Genomic DNA, 14,205 nt, shown 5'->3' with positions numbered 1-14,205 from the left:
GATGGGGTGGAGGTGGGCCTTGAGTTCTTCAAGTAGATGGGGTTCTATCAGGAGGACACGGCTAAGTATGGCAGCCTGGCAACAAGCAGTATGTCTGTCATCCATCGCTAAGCTGAGCCTAGTCTGAGATCAACAGGCTAGGCTGGCTGCAAGCAATGAGTTCTTTTAACTACAGCAACTCATAGGTTACCGAGGGGACACCGTGAACTGCATTCTCCCTCACTGATGAATGCACAATCATGAAATCAGTAACTTGAGATATCACAGTCTTTACAAGACAGAGATGTAAAGACAGTTTCAAAGGAAGGAACTTGGGAATAAATTTCTTTCCCTGGGGGCAAGAGGAGTGGGTGAAAATTAGGAGAATCCCACATTTGATTTCATGATTGATAGAATGGTAATTCTATTTGAGAACTATTGAGACAACTCAGAAAAAGTCCAGACGTTAGGTGAAACTTGCATATGATGACTCACTAACACTTTTCCTCATAAATAATTTATTGAATTTCCAGAGCTAGCTTTTTATCAAATGGATGCCAGTTTTATTTGAGAACTATTGAGTTAACTCAAGAAAATAATAGCTAGCATTTACAGAGCACTTTAAGGTTTCTAAAGTGCTTATATGTTATCCTATTTGATCACAACAACCCTGGTGAGTTAGGTACAATGATTTTTCCTCTTTTGTAGATAGAGAGGGCCTAAGGGGGGGGGGGGGAGATAAGTGACTTGCCCATGGTCACATGGCTAGTATGACAGCTTGGCAGTGCAGTGAATAGAGGGCCAGCCCTGGAGTGAGGAAGACCTGAGTTCAAATATGGTCTCAGACACTCACTAGCTGTGTGACCCTGGACAAGTCACTTAACCTTGTTTGCCTCGGTTTTCTCATCCATAAAATGAGCTGCAGAAGGAAATGGCAAACCACTCCAGTATCTCTGCCAAGAAAACCTCCAAAAGGAGTTATGAAGAGCCAGACATGATGGAAAATGACTAATCAACAACTCCATCACCACAACACAGCTAGTAATTTGTCTGAGGCAGGATTTGATTTCAGATCTTCCTGATTCCAGGTCCATCGCTGAGTCACCTATGTTATGGCACTTTAGTCATTATTTTTGGTCCTGTCTGTTGGCCCAATATTGCCTTCCCACTTTAATAATGAAGCCACAGAAGATCTTGGCAGCTCTTTCTCTTAACAGCTTCTCTCTCCACGAACTTTCCTGATGCAGAACAGTGGCTTTCACACCTATCCCTTCGCTGAATAATCTTTTTTATTTTTTTTTAAGGGCTAGAAGGGACCACAGAGGTATCAATGGAGTTCAAAGTGCATCATTCTGTTTTGTCTTTGAAGACTTTTTTTTTCAGATTGGTGAGTGCTCATGTGAAACGTATTTCCTTGCTCATGTCATTTCAAATAACTGCATCAGTTAGCAGACTACATTGCTCCTTGGTGCTGAAGGTAGGCACAAAATAGGAAAAAGCACAAGCGAATGCTAAGTCTGATTTAAGCAGGTGGGGAACCACCTCCACTGATGGGGATAAGACTTCCTTGTCTTCAAGAATTCCCTCAGCACAGACACTAAGTGATTGGGGGGGGGCGGAGTCATACAGCTGAACAAGCTAATTAACAATATAGGGTTAAAAAAATCACCTGGAAAAATGCCATAAAAGAAGTACTAAGGAAGTTGTGATTAGTGGTTGAGTAAGATGTAGAAAAAGGCAAGACTTCTATGCAAGTCTGCTGGACGCCATCTGGCCCACTACTCACAACTCCAGGCTGCCCTGTTGTATTTTGATAACATGTTGAAAATGTTGCCTCTAAAATACTTCCAGGTATTGACACCTATGTACTGGTCAGCTTCAAATTAACTTTGTAGACATTTCACAAAGTTTTTCAGTTGAAAAACCTAAGTCCAAGGGAGGATACATAAGTAACTACTCAGGAAGAAACCCATTAAAGACTGAGCTAGGGTCTGACCAATGACAGCTTTCTTATTGTGCAAGCTTCAGACTCACAACAGAAGCACTCCCAGTCCAGTATACCTTAGGTAAAACTTGCACATGATGACTCACTAACACTTTTCCTTATAAATAGTTTATTGAAATTCCAAAGCTGGCCTTTTATCAAACAGATTCCAAACATCAAGACCATTTCGAAAACTTCTAAACTTGCTGAAGCATGATATGATGCGGATACTGATTCCAGAAAACCTAATGAGCATACCTTTCTAGTTTGGTCAAAAATAGCTATTGTTGGCAGCCAGTGACAAACTTGTGCTTTTCCATGTGGGCCCCAAAGCCAAGACGATGTGAATGCTTCCCAAAGTAGCCATTAGTGAGATTAGGCGTGCTTGTCTGCTTGATGCCTTTCCAAGCATGGTCCGAAGCAACATGCCTTTCCTAACATGGGCAACTTACCTTCTTCTTGAACGACTGCTCAGACTCTTGCAGCCGGGTGCCCCGCTCGGTGACACACACTTTGTTATAGTCCTGCTTCTTGCTAAGCCGGCTCTTCCAATCTTCTTCTCCACTCTTTTTTAATAGTGCCAACCTAAGAGAGAACACACCAACCATAAGACTTCGACACAGCATTCTGAAACTTCACAGGATTTTGAAAATTTTAAAACCAAAACTCTCATTCTGTTTGCCCAATTATCAGTTACCTAACCCTCTTCCCTAACCCCCAATATATACATATGCCTCATAGTTATCCTACTTATGCTCTGGACACAGGGTACTGAAAGACATAGATCTTAAACTCCAGCACCTTCTACTCTAAAGCCAGATATACTCATACCCTGGCATTAACTATTCTCCATTCTCCACCCCACCTCTCCCATTTTCTGGAGAAGGGAAGGTGAGAAATTAGGTAATGCATAATCCCATCCTCAAGATGCATTATAAGATTTTAAAAGTTTTTGGAAAAAAAAAAGTTGGAGACAGTCTGATGGCCTTTTATAGTTGCATCACAGTGTTAGGCAAACAGTTAAGTTGTTTCACTGTCCCAAGGACGCAGTCGGCATGGAGGAAGTTAAAGTAGCCTCTAGGAGAGAGGAAGTCCTTTAGTGACCCCTTCTGGCCAAGGAATGACACTTGATTAAGAAGCAAAGGCATGGGGATCCATTTAGCAGAGAATGCTATAGAAATGAGTTAATAAAGGAGGAACTTCTTTCCATTTTGACTAGTGGTCTTAGATTTTAAGGGTTCCTTTATTATTATCAAGCCATCATCTCTAAGATTTTGTATCTTTCTCTCTGATCTTTACCCATCTGTCCCTTCTGCCATTACCTACAAATATTGGTCTTTTATATTGATCTTCTTCCTATTAAGGCCTCTCCATAAATCTCCCTTTTTGTAATAGTACCCATGAAAAATATGTGTAGAAAAAACATCTAAATCAACTAAGATGATTACACAACCCACTTTGACCTAACCAGCACCTTGGTAAATATGCATTTGCATATAGACTCACCAATCAATTGTACAAAATAATTTTGAGGGAGCTTCTGTTAGTTATATTTTGTGTTGACTAAACAACAACAAAAAAGCAGACACTAAAAGTTAGAGAATTTCAGGAAAGTTTTAGGCAAGAAGTTATTAAGTTCATTGACTCAAATTTCATTTAAATCTGGGCTTGAAAAATTGATAGGGGAAAATATGTAAAACTGATAATTTCTCCTCATGCTGGGTCTGTGAGTTCAAATTCTATAATGTCTTTAACATGAACTCCATTAATTTGAATTTATGAGCAAATTCTTGGAATAGAAAGACCAAGGAACTAGAAATTAAGAAAGGGGACTCTGGTCCTGGGGTTTGTCATTAACTCGATGGATGATTTAGAGCCAGTCACTGACTCATTTTCCTCATCTGTAAAGGAGCTGTAAGTAAGTGATCTTTGAGGACAAACATTCTTTGATTCTATGTTTGAATGTGAAAAGAACCTAGGCTGGAATTTATTTTTACTCTAGGATAACAACAGTGTTGCTAGGAAAATGAAAAGTACATATAAGATTTCAGGGGGCAACTTTCACCTACTCAAGAAAACAAAATATTTACAAACCCTTTAAAAAAGCATGCATTTATCTACTCAGATGGAAACTTACTTACAAATCATTTTTCCCTTGGCCGAAGGTCTCATAGTACAATGCTTAGAGCCTCCCACAAGGGGGCAGGAGACCTGAGTAATAGTCTGATCTACCAGGTAACACTGTTTACCTGACCTTGGGTAAATCTCAAAAAAAAAAAAAAACAAAAAAAAAACCCTCTGGGACTGAGCTCCATTATGAGTAAAATGAAATAGGGACCCAGATTTTTCTCTTGGAAATTCAATGATTTCTGTGAGTTCTGGGAAGTTAGATTTTGGGAAAATGACCAAATGACTCTGTGAAGACCAAATGATCTCGAAGTCTTTCCTGTCTGATGATTCGAACCTAGGCTAGAAAGAAGAGTCATGTAAATAAAAGTTTGAAAAGATTTTCATTCCTTTGAAGGCATTTATTTTATGTTTCTGACTGCCAACTAATGCAGACTAACCTTCCCTTTAGTTAATTTGAATGAGTGACGCTTAGTTCTTAGGTGGAAAAAAGAAGGAAGGAGCCTCTGGCCCCTTGGAAACACACAGTGAGACTATTGCAATTTGTGTTTGTATAGTGCTTTTCCAGATTTAGAAGCCTTTTCTCACGAGAGGTATAGCATTGCTTTAAAAAAAAAAGACTTCTACTTCCAAGTTTTAAAAGGCATTTCTAAATGAATCCATTTTAAATGAATCCAAAATGAGTATTATTTGTCGAAGTTACCATGCCATGCAAAATCATAACCTTGTTCCAATGGTACTACCCTTACTAAGGACTTAGACCACCTTTTCAAGAACAGGCCTAAGAGGGTCAGCTTAGGAGACACAAGAAAGTTGGCCCCAATACTTCTTTAGGTATGCCCAATCTTGTGCACGTGTGTGTGTGTGTGTGTATATGTACACACACACATGTGGGTATATGCGTGTATGTGTGTAAGTGCTTAACAACAACTAGTATTACATAGGTTGATCACCCACTTCCTCAGATTTGCCTAAAAATGAAATTTTGCTTATTAAAAACCAAACTCAAACCCACCCCATAGGACAAAGATTTTCTATTTTCAAGAACAATTCAAAGTATTTCCAAAAGGCTTTTAAGGTCATTCCAAAAGAGGCATCCCCACCGCCTCCCCTCCCCCCTTGCCCAGGGCCACATAGCTAGTAAGTGTCTGAAGCTGGATTTGAATTCAGGTCCATCTGACTCCAGGGCTGGTGCTCTATCCACTACGTCACCTACCTGGCCCCCAAAGAGGAATTTTAAAGATGCTTTTAAGCCATGACAGCTCTTTGAGGAGACAGTAAGCACTTAGACATATAAATTCTGACATACAGTTTGAGGTATAAGTTTAGCCACATCTCAGCCATTATTTCATTTGGTTTTCTGATAGCTCAATAATAGATTAGCTATTATTTATTATCTGTATCAGAGAAAACTGAGACACAGATATTAAGTAACTTAACCAAAGTCACAGGGCAAGTAGCAGAGATGTCATTAGAACTCAGGCCTCCTGGGGCAGCTAGGTAGTGAAGTGAGTAAAGACCGGCCCTGGAGTCAGGAGGACCTGAGTTCAAATCCAGCCTCAGACACTTGACATACTAACTAGCTGTGTGACCTTGGGCAAGTCACTTAACCCCAGTTGCCTTGCCTTCCCCTCTCAAAAAAAAAAAAAAGAACTCAGGTCTCCTGATTTTCCACCATATGCTTGAGAGACTTGGTGGCACAGTGAAGAGTTTTGGCCAAGAACCCGGCACAGTCCCGGGTTGAAATTCTGCCTTTGATACTTGTAATTTGTTTGACTAAGGGGAAATCCCTTTAACATTTCTAAGCCTTAGTTTCCTCATTTGTAAAACAAGGGTGATACTGGTAGTATTTACCTTTAAGATCAAGTGAGATAATAAAGCGCTTTACAAACATCAAAGTACCCCATAAATGCCAGTTATTATTGCTAAGACTCTATTTTGTATTTTGTCCATTAGCACTTATAAAGTTCTGATTAGTTCATGTTTATAGATTCAATAAATTCTCCATGTCAGACTTGTTTAAGCCAGCTGAATCCCCCTCCCTCCCCATTTTTTTTTTTTTTTTTTGGAATGGCTTTCAAAGAATCCATCCCTTCCAAATGTTTTAAACGTTCACTTGTGAATGCTCTGGCTGGGTTTTCACCACAGACTTCTAGGGCTACATCACAACCAAAGTAATGTGGGGAAAGCAGTGCAGAAATGATTAAGCCCACATGGCTCTCTGGGCATCTATTTCTCACTAGCAGCCCCAACACGCAGAGTGCAAATGAGGAGTTATTCTAAAATAACACGCATCTCAAACCCTAAATGGATGATTTCTGTCCCTTTAAATTTCCTCCTTGTGGCTGAACGAGACAAGAAGAGAGCAGATCTTTCCAAATGCATTCATTCCTCCTGTGATCTCACCACCTCCCCCACTTGCCACAAATAGCAAAGTTTAGGAGAGGGGGGAGGAGCTGAGAGTCTCTCCCCACACGTGAGATCCATTACCACCGGGGCAATCCAGCATTGTCAGGGTTGTTTAGCTCAGCCAAATCCAAGCGCTTGTTTGTGCATCTTGGGGTTGGTGACAAGGGTGATTTGTCCGGGGCTCTGAATGCCAGTAAATGACCTACTAAAATCCTGTCTGGGAAGGGGCAAACAGGAAGCATCTCCCACCCCTGATCAGGGATTAGCTGGGCCTCATCATAGCTAACATTACGTAACACTTTAAGGTTTGCAAAGTGCTTTTCATATCATTTCACTTGGTCCTTACAAGGACTCTGGGCAGTACCTGTTATAATTATTCCCATTTTACAGAGGCAGAGGTCATGACTTTGCCCAGAGTTCTATAGTATTGCTATATGTCTGAGGCAGGCTTCAGACCCAAGCCCAGGGCTCCATCCGCTGGACCACCTCACCCCCTCTTACACATTTCTGTACCCCTTTAAGGTTTACAAAAGCCTTTTCTTCACAACACCTCTGAGAAGTAGGTGGTGCAAACACACACTCCCATTCTACAGATGAGAAAATCAAGGATCAAAGAGGTTCACTGACTTTCCAGCACTGCACATAGCTAGCAACAGTGGAAGCTAGGATCCCAACCTTGGTCTCTCCGACTAGGGCATGTTTTTCATGGGGCTATTTGGCAGTATATGGGAAGCATTAGAAGGGGTAGGTAGGAGCTGCCTTCAAACGAAAAGACTGTCTTTACCTTCTATGCTTCTCATCCTACCCCCGTGGCTTACATTCTCCTGACAGCAGAAAGGGGAAGATGCTTTGCTAAGCAGGGCTGGGCCTCGTCATGGGGAAGTCAGTACAATTTATCCTCAGCTATATATCTTTCCATCAGCCTGTAATTTCCCAATTAAAAAAAAATCTACCTGTCTGAGGGCTCTGCTTGAGCTAACATTAATCAATCCTTGGAATATGCTTGCATGTCAAAGAAAACATTCAGGATAAGCACCATTTCCTTATCTTTCCCCCCTTTTAAAACTTCCCAGTCATCATTTCAGGATCCCATTCAACGCAGGGGTCAGTTGGGACAGCAGAGCCCTGAATTGGAGCTTAGCTTTAGATGCTTTTGGGCAGAGGGAAGGGGTGGGAGTGGGATGAATGAGTGTTCATTCAAGAACTAGAGACTAAGATTGGGCTCTAAGTCATTATTATACTAATCTGGGGCCCTCTGGTGGCAGAAGGATCTGGTTGCATTACAATTCCAAGAAGCTACTATCTTCTGGTCATGGCCTCTTTTTTGAATCTAGGATGTAAAGGGAGAAAGGCAGTTATAAAAGCCCAAGTGTTATCCAGAATGCCAACCTGTATCTACCATGTTGAATCTCATAGGTTTCCAAGGTCTACAAGGTCAGAATAAGGATTCAAAGGACTTGAAAAAAGTTCTCTCTTACCCCAAACTTCCCGCCAAAGGGAGAGGATGAGTATATCACCTTCTATAGTCTCTTCTGTGTATTAAAAAAAGTAGAGCTGTAGCTGTTTTGGAGTCATGAAGAGTCTTAGAAGCTTATTATAATTTTAAATATACTTTGAACTTAGAAATGTATGAGGAAACTGAGGCAGAGGTTGTGACTTAGAAATAACTTAGAAATGCTTTCCTGGATTATGGTGTGGATATCTTGGGGTTGTCTATATTTTGGGAAAAGAAGGGACTTTTATTGAGGTTTAGCAAAAGGAAGAAATTTTGTCAGACTATGTGCCCTGATTCTGGATTTGAGAAATGTGATTTCCCTAGATTTTTTTTCAAGAAGTTCACACATATACATGAAATTTGAAGAGATAAGAACTTATTTTAAAATACTTTTAATATTTAATTTAATAATTTTAATATTTTTAAAAATTATCATTCATTCAGTGGAAAAGTTCCCCTTTGAACTCACACATACACATAAAATTTGAAGAGATAAAAATTTATTTTAAAATATTTTTAATATTTAATTTAATTAATTTATTACTTCTAATATTTTTAAAATTTATTATTCATTCAGTGGAAACAAAGCTAACTAGTTCTTTGTACCATTTACAGTTATAGGAGCTGTTATTATCAAAAGGTGAAAAATGAGTAAAAAGAGACTTTCTTTGGAAGATTGCTAACATATGGCAAAAAGCGCAATCTAAAAAAAAAAAAACCTTTCAAATTGGACCTATGTGGTGCTGGGCCTGGGGTCAGGAAGACCTGAGTTCAAATCCAGTCTTAGACACTTACTAGCTGTGTGACCCTGGGCTAATCACTTAACCCTGTTTGCCTCAGTTTCCTCATCTGTAAAATGAGCTAGAGAAGGAAATGGTAAACCGCTACAGTATCTTTACCAAAACAAAACCCAAATGGGGATCACGTAGAGCTGGACGTGACGGAAAACAACTAAACAACAAAAATGAGTAGGACTGAGTGTGTCAGATACAGGAAGCTAAGCCTACACAGTTATCTCCATACAGGGGCAGCAAATTGGTCAGAACAAGGAAGGTAGAGGAGCAAAACTGAGTAGGTATTGACCAAGCAGTGAAGCCCATTAAGTGAGCATCACAGCTGCTATCTTGGGAATGTGAACCCTATGAGAAGAAAGTACCTCTGGGTCATTCAAGACTTGATCCCAGATAGCGCTTTTTTTTCCCCTCCTGCAAAATCCTCAGCAAATGCTAGTTGAAAAAAGTGATGTTGGGAGCTCACTCTTCTCAAATTTACTTCTTTCTCTCCATTGACCTTTATACTCACAAATGTTAGCTCCTAGATAATTACGGTTGGCTTTATTCTGACTTTGATTACACATCCAAAATCTTCACTTCATTCTAAGGTTTCTTTGGTGCAGCAGAAAGAACACTGAGCAGGCAGTCAGGAGGTGGGCTCTAGCCTCAACTCTGCCACTAATCAGGGCCTCCAAGTACAGGGCAAGGAGAAAGAATGAAGTCTTGTTACTTTCCAGTATGCAGACGTAATACTGCTGAAAGAGGAAAAGCCAGCCTATCTTCCCAGTGCTTCAGTAAATAGGTAAGAACTAATGGCCACCTACATCAACAAATGTTTATTAAATGCCTACTGGTGACAAGGGCACCATGCTAGGCTAAGAGACATAAAATATAACAGAAATGCTATTATACTTAGAATCAGAAAACATGGGTTCTGAATTCAGTTTCTGTCACTGCTATCCGTATGACCTTGACCAAGTAACTTCTCTCTAGACCTCTGTTCCTCATTTATAAAATATGGACTAGGACTAGCTGAGTTTCTAAGGTATTTTTCAGCTCTAGATTGTATGATAGTATGATCAGCCAAGGAGATGTGAATTATTCTCAACTGTTAAGGGTCTGAATGAATGTGCTTTCATTTGGAGATCAAATGAAAATAGTTCCCTCTATCTGATGTCTTCATGTATCTAATGTTAAAAGGAAAAAAGGTCTGGACTCATGAAGAACATTAGAAAAGAGGTTTTCCTGCCTTTTGAAAAATAAGACCAAAAAGAAAAAAAAAGAAAGAAAAATAAGACCAGGGCAATCTGAAATCTGTCTGGAAGAAAGGAAAGGAGACCAACATGATTGACAGAGCCAATGAAAAATTCTGAATGGTGGGCTGTGATAAGCAAGTGTCTGGACGGTCAGAGCCATGGGACCAGAAGATTGAAGGATTTCTGATAATCACACTGTGAAATTAACTTGACCTTCTTTCACCCAGTACTTTTATCGCTATTAAATCTTTTGCTTTTTAATTCTACTGTAGCTGGAGGTTAAAAGAGGAAATATATCCAGAAAATGTTTAGCTCATTGTTCTCCATAACTGCTACGTTTAAATATATCCTCTTCAATTCCATTTCATTCTTCTGAATAAAATGAGGGTATTGCACTTTTGCCACTCAAATGTAATCTTTCAGAGCTGTTGCCTGGAATAAATTCTCACTGTACACTATAGAAATTCATTCATCCACTTACCCTAAAAATAAACAAAACTGAAGGTTCGATCCTAGGTGCTGCCATTCTCAGAAAGAATATATATTTATCACCCCATTATGTGCACATACTTTCCATAAAATGAAAGCAAAAGCATTGGGCAAATCCAACATGCAAGGACCACCAATCAGCATTTATTAAGTGTTTACTATGTGCCAGGCACTGTGCTAAGCTGTGCAGCTTGGCTGTATTTTTTGAAATATGCAAAAATTTAAATTTAAAATAAACAGAACTTAAATCACACAAAAATAGTAAGTCCTTGTTGAAAAAAAAATTGTGCCCCTATTTCCTGCATCAGACTCTTTCTAGGCCTGGCACTCAACATGTGGTTATTAGATCTACCACTGGGTAAATGTGGTTCACCACTGAATAACCCCATCTCCTCAAAACATGCTAACACGACACCACATCTCTGTAAGTGATTTAATTAGTTATTTTAAACAATGGCTCTTCAGGAAGATATCTATTAAAGTAAGCTTCATGCTTCTCAATGGGGTGGGCTTAAATAAGTAGATTGTTACCTTTCTTTGATCGACATTGTTTTGCTAGATGCATCAAGGGCATCCTCTGATACTTTGCTCTCTCCACCAGCAAACATCCTACATGGATTCTTGGAGAGCCTTTCCTCTGATTGTTCCGAAGACTCCCGTCTACTGGAGACCAGGGCTGTGGTCTGAGAAAGGGTTTTTGTAGCTGTCGTGCCAGGAAGTTCGGACGTGGGTTCAGTCGGCTCTGCTCATTGGAAAGGAGAATGCAGCATTAGCACTTATGTCTTCAGGCTGGCATTCTCAGACCCATTAACTCTGCAACAATCAAGGGTAGCAAACTCAGACCACAGACATCACGTGGGAGATTGCACAGCCAACTTTAGGAACTGATCATTTAATTCCACAAGTACTTATTAAGCTCCTACCATGTACTAGGCATTCAGAGACAAAAATGCCAAAGTCCCGGCTTTTAAAAGCTTCCATTCTACTGTGGGGAAAACAAAACAGAAATAAATATAAAGTCATTGGGTGGTTAGGAAGGAGTGTGCACAAATCCCCGAAAGGGTTCTCGTGGAAAGCAGGGCCTGAGTGAAACCTGAAGGGCATTCCAGATCCCAAGAGGCCGAGGTAAGAGACAAGGGGCCTCAGGGACAGCCTCTCTATTAAAAATATTAATACAGAGCTTAAAGATTTGCAAAGTGCTTTGCATATATGATCTCATTTGCCACTCACAATAAATCCACGAACAGAGGTTTCTGTTTCTGTGCAGACATGTGGTTTCACTGGTGAAGGGTATTCTCAGAAAGAAACCCTTTTTACCAGAGTAAATCAGCACCTCTGCTGCACCTAATGGTCTTAGAGAGTTGGGGGCAGGAAGGGGAAAGAGGGGGGGGAGAAGAAGGGGAGGGCACCTTGACAGGTGAATCGATCTGCCCTATCTCTCCTCCCACTGAGGCAGGTCACATGGGATCATTGTCCTCATTTTGTAATACAGGAAACTGAAGCTTAGAGAGATGAAGCGATTGGTTCATGATCACCTAGCTAGCAAACATCAAAAGAGGACTTTGAACTCTTAAGTCCAGCATTCTATCCACCAGGCCAAGCAGTTAGCTCTGTATGTTGAGGTCTGTGAAAATATGTAGTCCATCAGGTTTTAAAAGCACAAATCACCCAAGGACCACAGGGCAAATTACTTGGTGACAACTGATCCTATTCTCATAGATGGCACATAGGAAGTTCAAGTTAACTATGGACACCTTTAGGTTTTCTGGAAGCAATCCTCTTGGCTTTGCAATTGATAACGGCAGCAAATGGGGCCAAGGAACAATAAACAACAATGAAATATGGCTTTGTTGTTTCACAGTATTGAATAAAGGGAAGAAAAGCTCCAGTGGAGGTGGGGCTTGAAGGCAGGGGCCCCTGAGCTCAAACCCTTGCTCCATTGGGCTAAACTGAGTCAATCAATTTGTTATTTTAAAAAATATATATCAATTTTTAAAAATAAAAAGAGATAAAAGGCCTGGCCTCTGCTTCACAGAATGCTGTGAAGAAGGATAACAGTGTATGTAAAACACTGCCTAAAATGAGTTAAACACCTTGTGAGATTTCCAGGTATTAGTATAAGAATAAAAAGTTTTGCTTTTAACATACTGAAATGCTCAGAGTAAAAAGGAGAATTTTGAGTTGTCATATGTTATATAGATTTTTCAAATCTCCGCTAGTTCTGAGCACTTGTGATTTAGGAAGCAAATATAGCAAATCAAGCAAAAAAAAAAAAAAACAAAACCCAAAACCCAAAACAATCCAACAGCAACTAGTTTATACAAATCCAGGGGGAGAACACATTTGTAAAAATCCATTTTACCTCTTAGTATGAACCTGCTTTTTGTGACATTCTCCAAATCCATCCTCTCTTCCAAGGACTGCATTTCCTTCAGGACCTGTTTGCCCTGTCCAGTGCTTCTGGAGATTGAAAACTCCTGTAGCTCTTCATGATGGCCTGGCACCAGCAGGCCAGCATGCTCCATGCTACCTTTTCTTGGAGCATATTTTCTTTGGTTGTCCCTTTCCCCAGTTTTATTGAGGAAGAGGCAGGAACTCCCTTCTTCGTCAAAGGACCTGTCCTTCCTCATCTCACTCTCATCTGAAGCTAAGATTCTTTCAGTTTCGGAATCCCCAAATTCCCTCGATCTTCTATTGCTTCCGATATCTTCCCCCAAAGGTTGCCATGCTTGTGACTTCAGGATGCTCTTCATTGGAGAGTCTGCATTTTCCATCGTTGAATGGAAGCCAAAGTCAGTGGCACCTGCATTTTCTTCCACCGATGGCTTAGCTCGTAGATCCCCTGCATACATTGGTGCAACTGTTGATGCCGCAGTAGATACAGATGTGTTAATAGTAGGGGAGAAAGGAGTGAGTTTTCCACTCTGAACCTATGATTGATTAAAAAAAATACAGCTCACATAAGTCTAACTTACAGATTCACATGAGAATAAAGGGACGCCACATTCAGTGGTAACATTCCCAAGTCCTGTTGGGAGGACAGAAAGAGTGTTAAGGACTGATAAAAACTACTTAACATAGTTACATAAAGTCTCCTGAAAAGGAAAAAGGGACTAAGGCTTAAAGAAAGGACATTCTCTTTTGTCACTCTACTACAGCAAACTCTCTCCAAATTATTTTTGAAGAATACAAGAGAATAAATAAAAGGGAACTATAACTGGCAGCCGTTTTTCTTGGGATAAAATCACCACAACACCTACAGGCTAATGGAGTTTAGAGGCAGGTCACCTAAACTCCCTAAATCAAAAGCTAAGGGAAAAACACTGAGCTCCTTTGTCTGTTGGGAGGAGTTGGTAAGCGCGTACACACCTGTTCCACTTCTCCAAGTGTGACTGGTTGAGTTTGGTAACGAGAATTCATCCTCCTCTGCCTAGTGTCCACTCTGCTTCGGGTCGAAATAGCTTTTGAGACTGGCTGAGACAATTTGTTAAACAAGGCCAGCTTCTCTGCTAAGCTCAGAGTGGAGGAATCAGGTTCACCTTGTTCAGCAGAGTCTTTGGCCTCATTTGCCTGTTCTCTGGCCAGTGCCTTTTGGTGTGCCGATGCCTGCAAACTGAAAGTAACACAAAGTCAGTTTAGAAACAGGGGAAAAAAAAACCTAACACACCCACTAGTTTATGGTTTAATGCCTTC

General features: G+C 40.4%; 1 protein-coding gene across 8 annotated transcripts in view; it reads right to left on the bottom strand.

The window, feature by feature from the left end:
• The window catches only part of SVIL (supervillin), a 234,524-nt gene that overhangs the window by 55,358 nt on the left and 164,961 nt on the right, over nt 1-14,205 (bottom strand). For all 8 annotated transcript variants that reach the window (XM_036758584.1, XM_036758589.1, XM_036758588.1 and 5 more), the window contains 4 exons: nt 13,882-14,125; nt 12,875-13,442; nt 11,044-11,254; nt 2,416-2,548 (listed from right to left, as the gene is read on the bottom strand). In XM_036758584.1, the coding sequence (XP_036614479.1) occupies nt 2,416-2,548; nt 11,044-11,254; nt 12,875-13,442; nt 13,882-14,125 (1,156 nt within the window). The remainder of the gene's footprint in view (nt 1-2,415; nt 2,549-11,043; nt 11,255-12,874; nt 13,443-13,881; nt 14,126-14,205) is intronic.

The sequence above is a fragment of the Trichosurus vulpecula genome, chromosome 5 (genome assembly GCF_011100635.1).
Source record: "Trichosurus vulpecula isolate mTriVul1 chromosome 5, mTriVul1.pri, whole genome shotgun sequence".
Lineage (NCBI taxonomy): Eukaryota > Metazoa > Chordata > Mammalia > Diprotodontia > Phalangeridae > Trichosurus > Trichosurus vulpecula.
This window is presented reverse-complemented; position numbering and strand designations above follow the sequence as displayed.